Below are 17,638 nucleotides of genomic sequence, written 5' to 3'. Positions count from 1 at the left end.
ACAATTTTACGGTTGAATTCAACGATTAATTTTACAAGCTCTTGATAATAAAAATAATACCATCCTATTTTTGACAGGTGCAGCAGAGCGAAATGGTTATTAAATTTTACAGTACAGAATAACCTAAATTGATTTGTTAAAAATATCAATGTCCTCATTGCAAATTTTCTCAATGACATCGCATTTCCTGCGATTGTTCCGCGCGTCTGCGTCAATTTTCGTATGCAGTTGATGAAATGCGTTAATCTCCAAAGAGATAAAGTCTCTCTATATCAAGTGGGTTCTTGGCGTAGCATATTAAAAGCACACTAAAAAGCGCAAGCAAGCAGTGATTTCCTAGCAGCGTGGAACGACGCCAACGTTAGACCAGATTCATTCTATCGTCACAATGGATCCACGATTGAACGTTATCGAGGCAGCGCAGCAACGGAACGCGGTTTACGCGTACTGCGCTGGTCTTTTGGCCATCAAAATGTTCATTGTTGCCTTTTCTACCGGATTTGTTCGCATGAAGAAGAAGGTAATCCTATACAGCTATACGAATTTAAGAATTTTAACATTGCTTGGTGAGCACAGGTCACTGTAAATGAAGAAGATGCCAAAAGAAACATGACTCTAAATACCGAAGAGGACCCTGCTGTCGCTAGAGTCAAAAGGTAAAGCGTGGAAGATATATCTATACAAATGTTGCGTTTTTATTTATATTTTAGGGCTCACTTGAACGATTTGGAGAACATTCCAATGTTCCTGATCATTTCTCTAATGTGGATCAGCACATCGCCGGACATAGTTGAGTGCCACGTTTTGATGTGGCTTTACACCTTCGTCAGATACGTCCACACCGCCGTGTACGCATACTATCCTGTGCCCCAACCTGCGAGAGGAATATGTTTCATTGTCGGAACCCTGATCACACTCTACATGGTCGTCAGGAACTTCATTTATTATGCTGACTTCTTCAGAACAGTTTAAAGTCTATTAATTTCCTCTTGGTTTTGGTTAAAAGTGGATCAAACCACATAGTCGCATCGATCCACATCAGAGTGTTTATCTCTCCTTTCGTTAGATAAGAATCAAAAAATAGTGTCATAAATTAACCTTCTTCATAAATTCATTCTGTAATTATTCGTTGTAATAAAATTGCATAAATTTTCAATTCAAAAACGCGTTTTTAGAAGAAGCCATCACCGATTTTCAATTGGGTTAATCAGGTTCTCTGAATTAGCACTTATGAATATAAATTTTGAGTAGATTAGAGTCATTGGGAGAGGTTTGGATGATACACAGGTGCTGTTTCCATGAGCTCAATTTAAACTCCTCCTCTTATGTTATTTATAATAGCTATTTATCTAAAGTTAAAATAAAATTATTTGAATTTTAATGATTTGGGAACGTGTTGTCATTCGTGATTGGCGAGCATTGCTGGCGAATATGTTATGGATGATCTCATTGTCATTGCTAACCTTGGCCAGAGTAAGTTAGGCAACCGACTTGACGGTAGTGTCGAGCGGGTACACTATGTTTTTACCTTGATTTCTAAACAATCTATTTGTAGTTAATGTATGGCACTAGTTACGTCACGTTTGCACCATTGTCGTCTGCCGTTACGGTTATCAATGCTAATTCAGTCTGACGCAAAAGTGATTCATTTGAAATTACTGTTATTTTATCTTGTTTGCTCCTTTAAATAATCGAATAATGTTATGAATACTGCACATCACAAATTAAAAATGATGCGAAATTTCAATTTATGAATTTCTTTTGTCTATAAGATTCATTCCCGCTACGGTAGATTAGATACACCACAGACAGATTTTTAAAAATAAAATTTTATTTTATTTAGAATTATTTAAACTTTATTCTGGGAGAGGTCAAGTGACAGCTGGTTTGCAGTAAGGAGTGAATCCGGACCAGCTTTGGTCTTTACACTTTCGTACCCTTGGCCCGACCAGCTGAAAGCCTTTTTCACACACGTATTCAACCAGTCCACCCTTTTCGTGACTCTTGACTGTGATTCTGCCCATGTCCAGCGGAGGCAACCGAGGACACCCTGACAACAGGCATTTGGGTGTCTCAGGCGTCCACTCACCCTCCATGCATCTATCAATGCAATAACAAAATCAGAAAATTTATTCAACATCAACGGTGCGCAACTTTAGAGAAATTTAGCATTTTAAGTACATGAAAACCTAAGACAAAAACCTATTTTAATATTTTTACAAACAAGAAAATGAAACGAAAATACAGTCTGGTATATAAAATACACATAATTAATTTTTAAATTTTTTTTTGCTCTTTTTATCCCTGTCTGAGGACTGGAGGACCGGGAAGGGCGCTCACTGCACTAGCACGAATGCTGAATTTAATCATTTTTAATCCGCATAGTTCATTATCGTTTTAAAAGTTACATTATTAGCATTATTTTTTTGAATAGGTCCAATGGTTCACTTTTGTGAGCGTGAATCATTAAGAATAAATTTTCAATAACCTGACTGAATCCTGGCCTATCATTTTGTAACCGTCATTGCAGATGAAAGTGGCAGATCCACCGATCAAGGACACGAGCAGACCATTTTCCACGCTTGGTGCCGCATCGCACCGCTGATTTCTCTTTACCTGGTCGCATACTGGCAATGCCCCCCATTTTTCTCTGCATTCGACCTTCAGGAAAAACTCTGTCAGTTGCAATTACAAAAGCTCAAAAATTTCCTTGCCAGAGGGTTTCCGACTATTGCGAAGCCAGGCAAGCACTGGTACCTAGCTTTGGAGCCCAGCACCAGCACTGGCTTCGAGTTATCGATCTCACTTGGCGGCTCGTCACACGGAGAAAGACAAAGCGGTGCCTCGTGATCCCACTGGCCAAATTCGAGGCACGTGAGCAGGTTGGTTCCCTTTAGCGTTCTCGAGCCCTCGCAGGACACCTGCAATTATAAATCATTAAATATTTTGCCACATTTAATCCTATAAAAGCTCCACTTCAACTTGCTCTCCAACAGAGTATTCTGTTTGGTTCCCCACTGATTCCTCTTCAGAGCCAAAGTGGTGCAGTATGGCGTACTTGATTTCAGGCAAAATGCAGCGAATTTCTTGAAATAGATTTTGTGTTATGATTGGACTGTAAACTAGGACGTTCCCCTTATACCCTTGCAGATAGGTTGGTCACCACTCCATCTGCCGTGTTGAAGACATTCTCTCCTCTCGTCACCCTGAATCATTTCAAAACCGGGAAAACACTCGTAAAAGAGGGTAGCTCCAAAGTCAAAGTTGTCACCTAGAACCAAGCCATTCTCTAAATGGCCTGGATCTCCGCACTGGACTCCTTTTCAAAATGCCGCGGATAAAGTTTGATCAGTATGCTCGTTCTGGATTAAAATTATTTTTTTACTAAAGCAAGTCGGTGCGTGACCATTCGTGAGTTGCCACGTGCCACGCTTATTGCAGACAGCCGAGGAAGCGCCACTTAATCGATATCCCTGGTTGCAAATGAATGTTGCCACTGTCCCTGGCTCCGTCCCCTCCGCCACGACTCGGCCGTTGACCAAAGTCAACTCATCTGGGCACCCGGAGCAAAATGCAGGTGGCTCCAACTTAAATTGAAGAACAGAGGTATATTACAGGATGAATATCAAGTTTTCGTGATTCTGCTTAGTAGATTATCATTTATATATATTTATGTCTGATGAGCTTTATTGTACATAAGATAAGTAAAATTAAAAAAACCTGTAAATTTCCCTTGATTCCGGCGAGAGTTTCTCGCCACGACCATAGAGCTGGTGCTGATGATGCTGCCAGGCTGAACTCGAGCTTTGCCCCACTGCCCCCAGAACTACAGTTGTCGTAGATGGTAGCCAACTGATCGTCGGACAATAGCGTAGGCCACATTGCTACGGGGCCCAACCGCCCAAGAAAGCTCTGTTCGGCGTTAAAACTTCCGCCTGGAGAATCCTGCTCCTGGCCCAAAACCAGCGTGCCTCCACCTAAAAGTTGCATCAGATTCCCCATTAGTATTAAGTTAATAAATTATTGGGCATTGAAAAATCTAACACGGAGAATATTTTATTTTGGATCAAAAAATATTTTATCTTTTTCGTTGTAAATATTTATTAACGGGCATTTATAACGTCTTGTACCGGGTATAGACGTTTTAGTGGCCAATCCTCGTCCACCCTCTGCCCTGACTCCGTCCTTGTAGAGCAGCCAGGAGCCTTCCTGAGAGCTCCAAAGCAGGCACACAAGATGCCACAAACCGTCATTAGCCGAAACATCAGTTACCACACGCTCGCCGTTGATGTAAACAACAAATCTGTGGAGAGTATTTTAAATTGAAGTCTAACAACACACCGTGAAAATCTGACCCAGAGTAATCTGTGAGGGCTAGAGTGTTGTCCTGCACCTGCGTTGCATAGGAAAGTGGTGTGCCATAGTTGATAGTGTCCCTGGTTCTCAGCCAAGAGCACAATGTGAACTGAAAAACGTACGTCTGGCCTGAACACAAAAGTTATGTTCGCAGTCGTGAACAAACCTCTGTCAGCGAGACGTTGATTGCATTTTCCTTGAGCACATAATCACGAAGGTTGCCAGAGTCGCGGAACTGAAGAACACCATCCTCAAGAAGAGCTGCGCAAAATGAGGACTATATTTCTGTTAGTGAAAGGGAAACTGACGCTTACCCACTGAACAATTGTCACCAGCGAAATTTTCAGGGCACTCGCACTTATAGCCAGGTGCTGCCTGCACCAGTCTACATATCCCGCCGTTCACGCAGGGAAAGGATTTGCACGCGCCATAACTCTCTTCGCAAAATTCGCCAAAATACGGGTCCAAACATGCACAACTTGAAAGTTTAAAATAATTTTTGTAAAGAATTACTAGAGGAAACACACGGAAATTGTAAAGAGTAAAAATAGATAGAAAATCGTGTGAAATGTGTTTTCATGAGTTATTTTAAGTACTTGAATGATTTTACATACCTCAACTAAAAAAAATGCTCAGTTTTAGATAAGAAATAGCAAAGCAGTTGAATATAAGAGCACAAATCACCTTGCATTCAGAGAAACTCCAACTTCACTGTTCGGCTCAGGTAGGCAAGTGCCTCCATTATGGCACTTAATTTGCGAGCAAGGGTCGGTGACTTCTTCACAACGTGTTCCCTTCCTACCCTCAGGGCATTTGCACATAAACCCACCCTTCTTCACATCGTCCGTGCAAACTCCCTCCGCTAAGCACGGCTGGAACGCCTGGCAAGCGGATTCCAGTTGCTCGCACCTTTTGCCAGAGTACCCTGGCACACAGACGCAGGAAAAGGTGCCCGGTAAATCGAGGCAAACGGCCATGTTCTCGCAAGGTAAGAATTCACACTCGTTCAGGTCCTCCTGGGCAAAAAATAAATATATTTATTTTTTTATTAAATCCTTACTTTATATAGCAACTTAAAACAGTTGATTTTAATTATTTTTAAAAGCGCAGTTGGTTTGAACTCATTTTTATCTCTCAAACCCCTTTTAAAGTTAGGGAGATGTGTCATTGTAGTAGATGTCAAGAATACCAGAAATATTTCTATATTTTTTATTAAATCCAAAAAATAGAGTCCGCTTAGAAATTTTAAATTTAAACTTTTCTAATAAGAAATTCTATTGCAATTTGTGGGCACGTAAACTGAAAGTGAATAATGTTCGCCACAAATTCTTTTAATCCACACATGAATATTATCCATACCTCGCAGTAATCGCCAGCAAAGCCTGCTGGACAGATGCAAGTGAAGTTAGCGCCATTTCTGACGCAGGTGGCCCCGTTTGTGCAAGGGTCGCTGGCACAAGGGTTCTCATCGAGCTGGTCGCAGAAATTACCCTTCCAGCCAGCAGGGCATCTGCATTCGTAAGAGTGGGCCGTCAGCGGAACGGGCACGCAGGTTGCCAGGCCGCCACAGGGTCGCTGCCTGACGCAAGGGTGCGTCGCGAAAATCGGTCCGAGGAGGCACCTGCTTTCCAGGCACGATGAATGCTCGCAGATCCGCTGGCCACGCAGCATCTGCGTGTAGCCCTCTGGACACGCTAAACAAGGCACCAGCCCATTTCGCGAGATCGCGTTTTCTGGGCATAACGCTGAAACACATCATGAATACCTCCAGATGAGTTCTTATTAATATTTCAAAAGATATGTTTGTGTGCGGGCTTGAGATGTCTAGTGCATTGCTATGGCTATATCATTAACAATAACGCTGCATATGCTTAATTCAAGTGAAAAAACTATATGTATAGTGAAAGATGTTTATTTTTAAACGAAAATTTGTCTTATGTTAGGTCTTTTTTGGTTAACGTTTTAATTGTCATATCAAAATATTTCTTTAATTAAATTATAATGCTTATTGGTTAGTGATACTATGGATTTATGCGTCGATTTTTATACCTTTGCAAGAATTGATCGAGGTAGCACCTTTGTGAGGGGTTGAGAAACCTTCAGGACATGGTATGCAACCTTGCTGGTTAGCATCCGGCTGGAAAGAACCTATTGGGCAGCGAAGACACGGCGCCAGTCCGTTCTTTGACCACAACCCAGGTGGACAAACATCTGAAAATCATTTTCATATTCAGATTTTTTAAAGTTACCGGACGTATAGATTTCAGTCTGAAAAAATAACAAATCCTCAAAATTACAATAGTTATATATTATTGGAAAAATGTATTCACTAGCTTTCAAATTCCCTTGAATCTCAATAGTTTTTAGTATCGATTTCACACTAAACATACCAATGCAGTGTTGTTTCTTTGTGGCTAAAGACGTAGTCAAGGTGCTTGTACCCTTTGGGCATGGCTCACATTTTTCTTCTCCTGGTCGAGATTGAAATGTAGCCACAGGACACAGGACGCACTCTTTTCTCCCTGACGGTAGGTAAGTTCCCCTTGGACACAGAACTAATTTAAGACAAACAATTACTCAAACCTCTGCCCAAAAAACAATTATTGAACGTTATTGTTAGTCACCGCAGAGGTCATTCGTGCGCAGAACGCTCCCTTTTGGACATTTGACTCGTGCCTCAGAAAACTTAAAATCCAGCACGGGAAGTCTTTGACTCGTGGTGACAGTACCTGAGGTCAAAACAGCCCTCACCGTGCTTAGTGTTGCCCTCAGGTCTCCGCTCTTTGTGTTTGTCTTTGGCTTACCTTTAAATTAATTTTAAAACAAAAAGTATTTTAAAAACACCTCACAAGGTCCTACCAACTATTTTCAATCTAAACTCATAAGTGTGGTTGCCAGATATCGTGAACTCGTAGGAGCCTTTCTTACTCTTCTGAAATTTTCAGATTTAGAGTTAATATAATGTAAAATTCTCTTAATACTCTTGCGTGTCTCGCTTGACGTCGAACTCTGGCCGAAATGAAATTAGATTCTTGCTCCTCGATGTCCTTAATGTCAGTTTCGGCGTCCGCGCACATAGATACTTTTTCTAAGTAGCAGCGGTCATCTCCGCAAGCCATTCTGACGGCACCTGCCAACTGATGATAAAGTCACTCACATCGCAGTGCTAGATTATGAGAAATTTTATATACCAAGTCGTTGAGATCGTTTGACTGCTCTTCGTCGCACTCCTCAGAGTCGATGCCAAAATCCTGCTCTATGCTGTCAGGCAAATCGATAACTGCGGTCACCAGCGAGTTAGCCCGTGGAGACTATCAAAGCATAATTTGGCTTACTTGTACAGTCGGGGTACGAGCCATTGGCGATGCTCTTGCAAAAATCGTTCGTTGAAATCGCTATGTCGTATCCTTCATCGCAGGTCAGCGTGCAAATGGATCCGTTGCACACTTTGTCTCCATTAAGTGGACCGTCGCACTCCGTTCCTTTACATTATAATGTATATCATGTCACTGATAAAAATAAATGCTCTTAAATTATGTTAATTAGACATTAAAATTAAATATATGCAATTGCTTTAGTTGGAAAAGGTGAGCTAAAGATCGCATAATACATTTGTTTCATTTTTACTTCTCAATTCCCAAATGTTTTACGTTATTGTAAGGGGAACTTTACTCTGAACGGTGATGCTAATGTCGCAAGAAGCATTATTGCCAGCAGCATCGTAAGCGACATAGTTGACATTGTGTTGTCCTGGCGTGAACAGCGAGCCGCTTTCGTGGCTCGCGAAAACCTGCAAAAGAAGAACAGAGTTTGCTTACAATTAGAGTTGAACAAGAGTTAGGCAACCGGCATGACATAATAGTTGAGCGGTTAGTTTACCTTTATGTCTAGGCCGGAGTTGTCGCTGAAGTGCGGCGCCACCCAAGTGATATCGACTGCGTGGATGTGCGACGGGATGAGGAAAGGTTCCGGTGAGTCGCAGGTGTCCACCTTTGGTGCCTGCTTGTCTAGAAATTATTGTCTTTGGTAAAATGGTTGAGGTTTTGAATCATAAAAAAAAGGTTGAAAAAATAATTGATTTTTTGTAACAACTACAGAAGAGTAGAATAGATTGAAAAGGTTTCTATGTTTCGTACCTAAAATTGTAATATTAAAAGAGCAAGTGGCGAAGTTGCCTGCTAGGTCTGTGGCTTGAATGGAAATCGGGTTGACACCCAATGGGATCTGACCGCTGTGGAGGTGAACCGTGGGTGTAAAATGGATGCGCACACGGTCGTTGGAATTGTCTGCAAGTTTAGAGTTCCTTTTTTTTAATTTTACGTTTATTTAAGACAAAATGTTGAAGGAAATTTTAATGATAAAAATGCAGCTTCAGCTATAACTAAATTGAAACCTTCAATATCTGGCAAGGAGAGACTGACGGTGGCGTAATCGACGTCAGGGTCGGTATGAAACTCGAACTGCTCAGTTGGACAGTCAATCGTTGGAGGTTGAATATCTGGAATAAGACTTAAAAATGATCAATAACTTTTGTGGCCTGAAACACTCACCAATGCATCTAATCCTGGATCCGCTCCATCGTCCAAATTCGCCGCATTTGCGGCGCGCAGCTCCCCGCAACTGATATCCCGGTTGCGTGCATGAAATCTTGCATACTTGGCCAATTTTCTGCTTCCCTACGGTGCAGTTTATCGGGCTTACGCTCACCGTTTTCGGCAGGTCCAGCGGCGGACACTTCACCTCTGGAAAAATGAGATAGATATTAAAGGGCAATATAATTTTAAGTATCACTGAATAGTCCTAACGATTTCAAAAGCCACCGAAATTATAGAGATGCAATATAGAAGACGTTTGGTCGCTTCATAGGGAAATACTGTAAACCAAATTCTTTTTAATAAATTATTAATAAATGTTCGTTTTAATTGAATAAATGGGGCAATTTCAAAACTTTGACTTGTCCTACTTATGTCTGTAAAATTTAATTAAGTTCATCAAGTGATTATCGAATAAAATCTCTAGTAGGAATCAGCAAGATATGACTCTATTGTAAGCTGGGTAATTTTTAGTAATTTTTTCCTCTCATCTTAAATTTCATTACCAACACACAGCCAACTTTTGATAATCCATGAAATTCACAAAACATTTTAGAAGTCCTAACATACTTTGGATATACTTTTACAAATTATATGTAAATTTTAGAAGCATTTTCTTCTATTTGTTTATCTTTTTTGCACCTCTGCAGGTGGTGGGCAATCCGTCCCACATTCCTATGGCAAGGCAGTTGCGGACACGAGAGCCGAGCACCGAAAATCCCTGCTCGCAACCAATCTCGCACTTGGCGTCGACCTCGGCAGCGCCATCACATCGGATCCAGCCGTTCTGCGGCGCCCTGAGCTCGGGACACCGCTTCTTCCTGCACTGAGCTGGCCTGCCGGACCACGTACCGTTCGACTGGCACAGCCTGATGCTCGAGCCAACTAGCTGGTGGCCCGTCTTGCACGAAACACCGCACGCTGCGTTGAACACACGTGGACAGTCGCGCACGAAGCTGCCAAACTTGGGAGCCAGCATCTCAGGACACTCGGAAACTTTCAGTAAAAAAATATTAATTGATTTTACAATGGCTTCTCCCATAAGCAATTGAATTTTTTAACGTTTCTCTTACCCTGGCAGTGATTTGACGGCGTTGATGTAAATCCATTCTTGCACCTGCAGTCGTCGATGTTTGTGGCGCCTTCGTCCGATTCTTGATTTGGGTCCGGACAGGGAGAACAGTGAAGAGACACTTGGACGTCATCTCCGCGCTCCAGGCGCTCTGGCGCTCCGAATGTGCCCGGTGGACATTCTAAAATATCCTTGACTTCAATTTCGGTAGCAAAATATACGCCAATCACTTACTGTGGCAATCTCCTTTCCGACCTGTGCCATAGTGGCCTGGAGGACAAAGGCATGTAGACCGTCCTGTCGCGATGTTGCACGCACAGTGGGCACTGGGGTCGCAGCACGAGCCACCCTCGCAAAGGGCAGAGCAGCTCGCATCATCTTGCATCTCAAATGCGTCTGCTGGTCTAAGATCTAGCCCAAAATATTAAAGTGTTTTTATAGGCAAGATTAGGTATTATAATGCTGGATTTTAGTGCATTATTTTAAACACAGAATATTTTAGGTATTTATATAGAGGGCTTGGGGCAAGGTTGTGGAGTTATTATTAATATATAATTTTTTCATGTTTATCCTCACTAATAATATTTATTTAATTCAATTACGATTTGTTTGCATCAGATGTCCAATTTGTATATCTATCTCAGTACATGGAGGTTATTTTGTACAACTCTAATTGTAAGCTATATATTTAAAAACATTTATTTTGACTCACTCGTGCATAATATCCGATTCTTCCAAATGGAAGATTTGAGTTTAAAAAAATATTGATAGTAATATTTTAATGGAATCAATTATTATCCAAAATATGCATTTTACTCTTACAATTTTGGTTTTTACCTTGGTGTAGGGCCCTCCTGGCGAGGGCGGCGAACTGCTCAAAACTGGACAGCACGTAGGTGTGATTCTGCGAGGTGGCCATCGCCAGCAGCTCCTGCGTGTTGCCGTTCCGCACGCCAAATGTGAATATTTCTGCACTAAACTCTTCCCTGATAGTGGCGGCGGCACTACGTGGGTCGCCATTATTTGAGTAGCCGTCAGTCAGTAGGAACACCGCCCTGGCAGCACCCTGACGAGACCGCTTCAAGATGCGCTGAGTTACAAGGATATGTTAAATTTTCAATAAAAGTGTAGAGATGAACAACAAATCACGAGGAAAAAAAGTTTTATTTTAAATTTGTCTCCTTTTTCGTGTGCATTTCTTTGATAAAAATTTGAAATGACTCATTGGAAAAACAAATTTCGCTGGCACCTGAGCTTCTTTGAATGCGCCAAGGGTAAAGGTGCCCCCGCCGCTATACTGGATGGACGGCAATGCCTTCTCCAGGATGTAGCACTTTTGCCTGAAGCCTGCGTCAAAGCCGGGCGTTTCGCTGACCGAGTCGACGTGAGTGACCGCCTCTGAGGCGAAGGTGACCACTGCCACCCTGGTCCTCAAGGCTGACACCTGCAGACCAGCCAACATTTTGCGTACCAGACGCAGCTCGCTGGCGAAGTTGTTGGGCCCGACGCTGGACGACGCGTCGATCAGGAAGACCAGGTCCAAGCTGGCGTTCCTACCCAGCAGGGTGTGCAGCCGCTCACGCAGGACTTCGCCCAGCACCTCCACACGAGGGCCTTTCACCACCTCGTTTACTTCACTAAAACCAAAAGTTATTACTTCGTCCTATTTCCCACACAGACAAAGAAAAGTGGGAAAAAAATAACGCTTTAAGTGTTTATTTAGATTTGAATGAAGCTGTTTAATATAATGAAATGCTGGATAACTATAATGAGCGAGACAATGTTAAACATGATTAAATCAGCAATTTTAACTATAAAGTGATAAAAATTGATTTCAATTGAATTAATGAAATAAATTTAAATTACTATTTAGTGATCATTAATAAAAACTGAATCTGTTAAAGCCTATTTTACCACACTTACTTTCCGGAGCTCTTTTTATGTCCGCTCGAAACACAGAAAAAGCAAAGATATGCAAGCAAAACTGCGTTACTTTTCATGACTGGTCATTTTTCGCGTCCCACTCACTTGAAGAAGCATTCTAAACTGAAGCAACGCTTATTTCTGCTTGCGGTGGCCAGCCTCAGGTCAAAGAGTTATCGCTATTAAACACACAACACGCAGCGGAATACTTTAAATCAAAATCTCTGACTGTCGCTAAGTGACGCATACATTTACTGACCTTTGTGCGGGGATTTTAGAGATCGCTAGGAATAATATCAATTAATCATTGAGTTAACTTATCTGACTTACTCCAGCATGATTTGTCAATTGGTTATTTATTTTATAATTTGATTTAGTTTTAGCCAATCACAAAATGATACAAGGCAAAAATAAGGTTTTCTAATTTCATTTTATTCAAGTTTACTTGGATACAAAAACAATACAAAAAATAACAGTTTTTTATTAATTATATTAAAAAAGTGGTCAATGTTACGCTTTAAATATAAGTAATTTCAGAATGGCGGACCTTGCTCTCTATCTGATAGCAGATTCACTCATCTTATTGTTCGTTAACAGACTTATGGTGGAAGCCGCAACTGAATTTTCTTGGTCCTTAAGCATTTTTTGTTCACCTCAGTGAATTTTAGATTAAGCCAATACTTTACACAATATCGATCGTTTAGTCAAAGGAGGAAAATAAAGTAACGGCAATCACCAGTATTAATCCAGCCAGGTCCATGTATAAAACCAACACGCCTAAAACGTAATCTTTTGGGAAAATGTCAGTTATCAAAAAGAACTTTGCTCTCCTGCCAGTCGTAATTGAGTTCAAGTCAAGGATGATGAAAAAACATAGAGTAATTAAGGCGATGACAATTCCCAGTTCAAGCATGCTAAAAAAGGATATTAGGTAACTTTTAATAATGTAGCCTGATTTAAGTACCTGGGAGTTGAAGCATCTTGTGTGAAATACTCGATTAGCGTTAGTGCTGGTAGCAGAATTACGGTTGCCAACAGTAATGCTCGACTCCAAGAGTATTTAATCCACTTTTGTGCTGCAAAAATGGCCAGCACCAGGAAGGCTAAGGAGATCACCTCGATCGAATATAGTAGCACGTTACACCTGCGTAAAAAAATCACACATGAATTTATTTTCTTTGGAGTAATTTGCCAATTACAAAACTGAATGATATTAAAATACAGAGAGGATAATATAAAAAAAGATTTGCTGTCGTGATGTTCCGAGTTCTAACACAGAATACATATTTTCATTGGTAAAAATAGCATGACATTTAAAGTGGTGTTGATTCATTATGAAATAAAATTAAAGAGTTTAAGTAATTTTAATTTAAAACGTTTACACGAAATGAGCAGCGTCACATGGAAAACATTAAATGATTTGACCAATTGAATTTTTGCAACAAGGAAATTTTGTCCAATATAAATTAAGAATAAAAATCCAAGAAGAGGAATTTTTTATATTTTTTTCTCCTCATATTTACCTGAAGGCGTTGTCCGCCACGGATATGGAAACCGCATTTACTAAGGTGAAAGCGGTAAGGACCAAGAAGTTGGCTGGAAATACTCGTAGCCATTTGCCCCTATTGCAGTAGACCACAACTACCATGAGCACCTGAATAAAGCTGATGAATACGATCGTTTTGATGGCTAGCTCCGCATCAAGCCGATATGAGTGCAGAATTTCATTGACAGCCAAGCAGATACTGATCAGTATAAAAAGCTGGGAGGTCAGTATGGAGTATACTCTTGTTTTGAATCGCTGACGCACCGCAAAGTCCGAAAATCCTGTAATAATAATTTTCATTATTGCAAGGCAAGGCATCAGACTTGAAATTACCATCAATAGCGTTATTTTCGCCATTCTCACAGCATTCATCATTATATGGTGCAGTCCGGCAGGCTATGGCACCGTTTTCCTCGACGCTCAACTCAAGTACGATCTTAGCGCTACCCTGAGTGTTCATTCCGGCGTGTGGCGTGTCTTGTGGGCTGCACATCATTTTACTATTTGTACTGTAAGCACAGCAAAGGATGGAGATTTCTGCAAATTCCGGGTGCTAAATTAAAGTTGCGTTCTCTAAATAATAAAATTCAAATTTGTATGCATTGCAGACCAGCAGGATACATTTTTACCCCACACATCCAAATGAATAAATTAAATTACAAAATATTAAACGGAAGATAAAATCAGTCAGTTCAGTGTGCTGAGAAAAATATTTGACTGAGTTTTGGTTTTAATGCGCTCGAGTCCCCTCATTCATAAACAAACTCTCCAAAGTTAAAAAGAGCAGTGTTTAATTTAACCTCTAAATATCCTTGTTTCTATCGAATAAAACAATAAAATACACTGCTGTGTTAAGTCAAAACAAACGTATCAAAAACTTGTATGAAAATACCGGAAAATACTTTCTAGCGCAATCAAATTTCTAAATTCAGAAAAATTCCGATCATGTTTTGATAATTGATCTTTGTAGGACATAGCTGTTGAGACTATTAAACTCAACACCCGCCAACTTCGCTACTAAAGCCAAAAATGAAAATAAATTTTATTTATACCCTATATCAATCCGCTGCGAAGAGTTGTAATACGTCATATGTGTCAAAAATATGCATAGTGTCTCACCTAATTAATTAGAGGGCTCAACGTATTCAGCTCACAATTTAAACACGCCTGATCCGTTCGAAATAAAAATAAGACTGAATAAAGTAAAATGCGTTTATGGTGTGAGGAAGTTATGTCCTAATAAAACAGTTATTGCTGAAAATGTCTGGATTGACTTGTTTCATCACAAAATTTCTACATATTTTGTAATAATTAGTAACTCTTTTATCAATATCGTTAATTAATTGTGTCATAGTTATCGTTGGTACATATTTTTACAGTCAGCTTGTCAGCGATATTATGAAGTTGAAACTATGTAATCGTTCTGTATTAGAAAAATGGGGGGAAATGTTTAATTTATTAACTCACTAACGATGCATTTAGTTTTATTTTGTGACATGTAATATTAGTTGTATATTCAAACCTCTGGAATTAGACGCCGAGTAATCAAAATAAGCAGATTGTCAGCGACATTTTTTTCCAGACCAAAAGACCCAGTTTTGTCGGTCTTTCATGCCCTTCTTAGCAGTGCAGATGCCCAAATTAGGTTTTTAGATTTGATTTTTATATCACTTTTATTAAAATAATTCATTCAAATAATTTATTTCATATCATTATTAGTTCATCGGATCATCTTCTTTCTTATAGTAATTAAGGTCATCGTTCTGCTTTACGTCGTGAGGGGTTTGCTGTAGGAAACTTCTGTAGGGACGATAGTGGGGAAGTACAAAGGAATAAAGTAAAAGATAGATAGTAATTTTTCTTGCAATAGGAGCAACAAAAATTAGGTTTAATCAATATCCTGCGCCCACCCGTATAACTTTGAAATTATTGTTGTTGTAACAGAGGATGAGTTTGCGCAACGCGTGTGGGGAAATTTCTACTGTTCACAATATATTGTCAGTCTTTCTATTTCACGTACATGTGTTTGTATTTTAAGATTAACAAAAGGTTCCAATTTACGTTTTATCTGGTGCCTATATTTTTATGGAAAAGATAAATGAATTCAGATTGCGTTCGTTGTGTTTGAAACATAATATGTTAAGAATGCACGAAGAATTCATAAGCCTCGAACCCAGCTACCACCAAAAATACTGCATTCTGATCAATATACTGATTAAATCAAATAGAGCAAATTCACGGAAAGTGACAGTCGCGTTCATCACGTTTTCTCCTTTCCCGTGACGTCGACCGGAAGCTGTGTGAGTCCCCTCGTGCCGTTGCTCTGTTTTTGCTACATCAGACAATGACGCTAGCGAACAGACTCCGCCGCACAATGCCGGCTCCGTTGAAAGCACTATCGAGGTTTGTCAACCCGGTCAACCCTTAAATAAATTATTTTCAAAATTTCACTTAATCTCTCAAGAGTGCGATGTGACAAGTGGTTGTTGGCTGCCTGCTGTCTCCTGGCTGCCACCTCCGTCTGGCAACTCACGCAGTTGGAAAGCGACCTGGCGGACGCGAAGCTGCGCGTCCTAAACGCAGCCCAACATCAGGTTATGACTTATCTCACTTCAAACCTCCCTCAGGGTAAAATGAAATTTAAAAGCGTTCTAGCAGTTGGGTCTTAATTCAAGCTAAATTTGCAGCCGTTCGCCAGTGGTACTCTTATCTCCCAGTTGAGAGTAATTAATTCTTCATTTATTCTCAACTCGATCATTTTAAAATCTTCGTCATTAGTTGACACCTTGAACGATCTCGATCAGAACGACCCGTCTCTAATAAGGCACGTGCGACAACGGTCCCTCGTGCCTCCCTCTGACCGGAGCGTGGCATACAATCTTAGAAAAAGCGACAAACCTACCAACTCGACACTCGTCAAAACACTTTTGAAAATTTTTGAAAATAAGGTATTAAATTCGATGATCTCTGCAAAAGAGGATAATTTTTTGAAATTCCTTTGAAATTCGATATAGACGAGTGGATTCTTTGTGGAAAGCAGAGCTCTGGACGGCGAGGAAATGTCTGTCACTCTCGAGTTAGAGCGGAACAAGAAGTGGGATGGACTCTTGATCGAGCCGGACCCATCAAACTTCCAAAAAATGCTGGCCACAAACCGCAAGTGCTGGCTCGCACCTGTCTGCCTTAGCACAGAAAATACTCCGATTCTTGTAAGGAATAAAATATAAAACACAATTTACTCGCTTTCAAACGATATTTTCATATATTATTCATTTTACATTTTCACGTGCATGTGACAGTACGTGGCGTAAAAATTTGATTTTAAAACATTAAAATGAAATTTTTGATACTTATATGGGGATTAACAAAAACTCGCAAACAGTCTGAAGGGATAGTAAAATTTATCTGTATCATACCTTGTATTCTTCAACTAATTTGAATTCAATCTTTGCCTTAACAAGCTTATTTTCAATGTAATTTTTTTCGATAGTATTCTGGAAATAATCAAGCACATGAATTTTCATAGACAAAGGTAAGCGTTAGCGGCTTGAAGCGGGGCGAGGGTACCGTGGACGTGCACTGCCTACCTCTTGCTTCACTATTAATAGCCTTGAACTCGACCGTGGTGGACTTGCTGCGTTTGGACTTAAATGGAGACGAGCTGCCCGTCCTTGAGACAATTTCATTTGATTCTGTTTTTATTGCGGTCAGTCTCAAATTCATATTCAGGATTCATCTATTAATAATGAACATTTAGGCGATTTCTGTCAAATTCGCCCACGGACGAACGCGGAAGGAAACGATGAGAAATTTTGTTGAAGGCAAAGGCTACACGCTGTACACGGTGAACAAAACTATCGATCTTTGGTCCGACGAGGATTATTTGTTCATCAAAGACGACAGTGGGCTGCCGAAAATGTAACACCTTGTGTGCCAAAGAATGTTATTTAAACCTGCTGACTGCAAATATAACTCAATAAAAATAAACAACAAACTTCTATGAAAGTGTCGTCGTGAATGTTTGAGACAAACATGTTAAAAATCTAATAAAAATACAGTACCAGCCACAAAATGGTTTGATTTGAAATTAGACTAGATAGAAAATTGAATAAATTCACTTTGAAACACGTTAGGCAAAATTTTTCTTTT

The 17,638-nt window shown here is 40.2% G+C and overlaps 3 protein-coding genes and 1 long non-coding RNA gene across 5 annotated transcripts; 2 read left to right on the top strand and 2 right to left on the bottom strand.

Annotated features, from left to right (window-relative positions):
* The first annotated feature begins 304 nt into the window (after nt 1-304).
* On the top strand, nt 305-1,164 carry LOC135935878 (microsomal glutathione S-transferase 1-like). The gene is made up of 3 exons (XM_065478463.1): nt 305-520; nt 577-656; nt 711-1,164. The coding sequence occupies exons 1-3, from the start codon at nt 389-391 to the stop codon at nt 970-972; spliced, it is 474 nt and encodes a 157-aa protein (XP_065334535.1). The 5' UTR covers nt 305-388; the 3' UTR covers nt 973-1,164.
* Nucleotides 1,165-1,813: 649 nt separating this feature from the next.
* LOC135935877 (sushi, von Willebrand factor type A, EGF and pentraxin domain-containing protein 1-like) lies at nt 1,814-12,077 on the bottom strand. 2 transcript variants are annotated; one of them, XM_065478461.1, is made up of 31 exons: nt 11,944-12,077; nt 11,270-11,657; nt 10,858-11,110; nt 10,255-10,431; nt 10,022-10,201; nt 9,591-9,944; nt 8,907-9,098; nt 8,750-8,854; nt 8,493-8,642; nt 8,236-8,363; nt 8,029-8,146; nt 7,692-7,838; nt 7,548-7,636; nt 7,338-7,493; nt 7,216-7,288; nt 6,981-7,160; nt 6,747-6,911; nt 6,406-6,567; nt 5,716-6,101; nt 5,041-5,372; nt 4,671-4,834; nt 4,523-4,617; nt 4,356-4,465; nt 4,131-4,303; nt 3,721-3,977; nt 3,386-3,587; nt 3,143-3,319; nt 2,977-3,086; nt 2,715-2,921; nt 2,489-2,661; nt 1,814-2,100 (listed from the first exon to the last, which is right to left on the bottom strand). In XM_065478461.1, the coding sequence occupies exons 1-31, from the start codon at nt 12,018-12,020 to the stop codon at nt 1,872-1,874; spliced, it is 5,709 nt and encodes a 1,902-aa protein (XP_065334533.1). In that variant the 5' UTR covers nt 12,021-12,077; the 3' UTR covers nt 1,814-1,871. The 2 variants fall into 2 exon arrangements, with proteins under 2 accessions (XP_065334533.1, XP_065334534.1); XM_065478462.1 differs by having other exon boundaries at nt 7,216-7,285.
* A 277-nt stretch (nt 12,078-12,354) lies between these two features.
* Nucleotides 12,355-13,663, bottom strand: LOC135937036 (uncharacterized). The gene is made up of 3 exons (XR_010574427.1): nt 13,467-13,663; nt 12,908-13,087; nt 12,355-12,857 (listed from the first exon to the last, which is right to left on the bottom strand). It is a non-coding gene; the product is annotated as an uncharacterized LOC135937036 (long non-coding RNA).
* Nucleotides 13,664-15,808: 2,145 nt separating this feature from the next.
* LOC135936149 (protein Star-like) lies at nt 15,809-17,548 on the top strand. Its single transcript, XM_065478860.1, has 7 exons — nt 15,809-15,892; nt 15,954-16,117; nt 16,177-16,212; nt 16,268-16,437; nt 16,504-16,698; nt 17,016-17,195; nt 17,247-17,548. Exons 1-7 carry the CDS (start codon nt 15,834-15,836, stop codon nt 17,409-17,411), a joined length of 969 nt encoding a protein of 322 aa, XP_065334932.1. The 5' UTR covers nt 15,809-15,833; the 3' UTR covers nt 17,412-17,548.
* Nucleotides 17,549-17,638: the final 90 nt, after the last annotated feature.

This window comes from Cloeon dipterum, chromosome 2 (genome assembly GCF_949628265.1).
Source record: "Cloeon dipterum chromosome 2, ieCloDipt1.1, whole genome shotgun sequence".
NCBI classification, from domain to species: Eukaryota; Metazoa; Arthropoda; class Insecta; order Ephemeroptera; family Baetidae; genus Cloeon; species Cloeon dipterum.
Note: the sequence above shows the minus strand (reverse complement) of the source record. Positions and strands in the feature narration are given on the sequence as shown.

Coding starts and splice junctions, on each gene's coding strand:
- LOC135936149 (XM_065478860.1), top strand. CDS start 15,834: ATGACGCTAGCGAACAGACTCCGCCGCACAATGCCGGCTCCGTTGAAA. Junction 15,893..15,953: donor CCGTTGAAAGCACTATCGAG/GTTTGTCAACCC, acceptor TAATCTCTCAAG/AGTGCGATGTGACAAGTGGT. Junction 16,438..16,503: donor TGAAAATTTTTGAAAATAAG/GTATTAAATTCG, acceptor AATTCGATATAG/ACGAGTGGATTCTTTGTGGA.
- LOC135935878 (XM_065478463.1), top strand. CDS start 389: ATGGATCCACGATTGAACGTTATCGAGGCAGCGCAGCAACGGAACGCG. Junction 521..576: donor TTGTTCGCATGAAGAAGAAG/GTAATCCTATAC, acceptor TGGTGAGCACAG/GTCACTGTAAATGAAGAAGA. Junction 657..710: donor GCTGTCGCTAGAGTCAAAAG/GTAAAGCGTGGA, acceptor TTTATATTTTAG/GGCTCACTTGAACGATTTGG.
- LOC135935877 (XM_065478461.1), bottom strand. CDS start 12,020: ATGAAAAGTAACGCAGTTTTGCTTGCATATCTTTGCTTTTTCTGTGTT. Junction 4,618..4,670: donor TGGTGACAATTGTTCAGTGG/GTAAGCGTCAGT, acceptor CATTTTGCGCAG/CTCTTCTTGAGGATGGTGTT. Junction 3,978..4,130: donor CACTAAAACGTCTATACCCG/GTACAAGACGTT, acceptor TGCAACTTTTAG/GTGGAGGCACGCTGGTTTTG.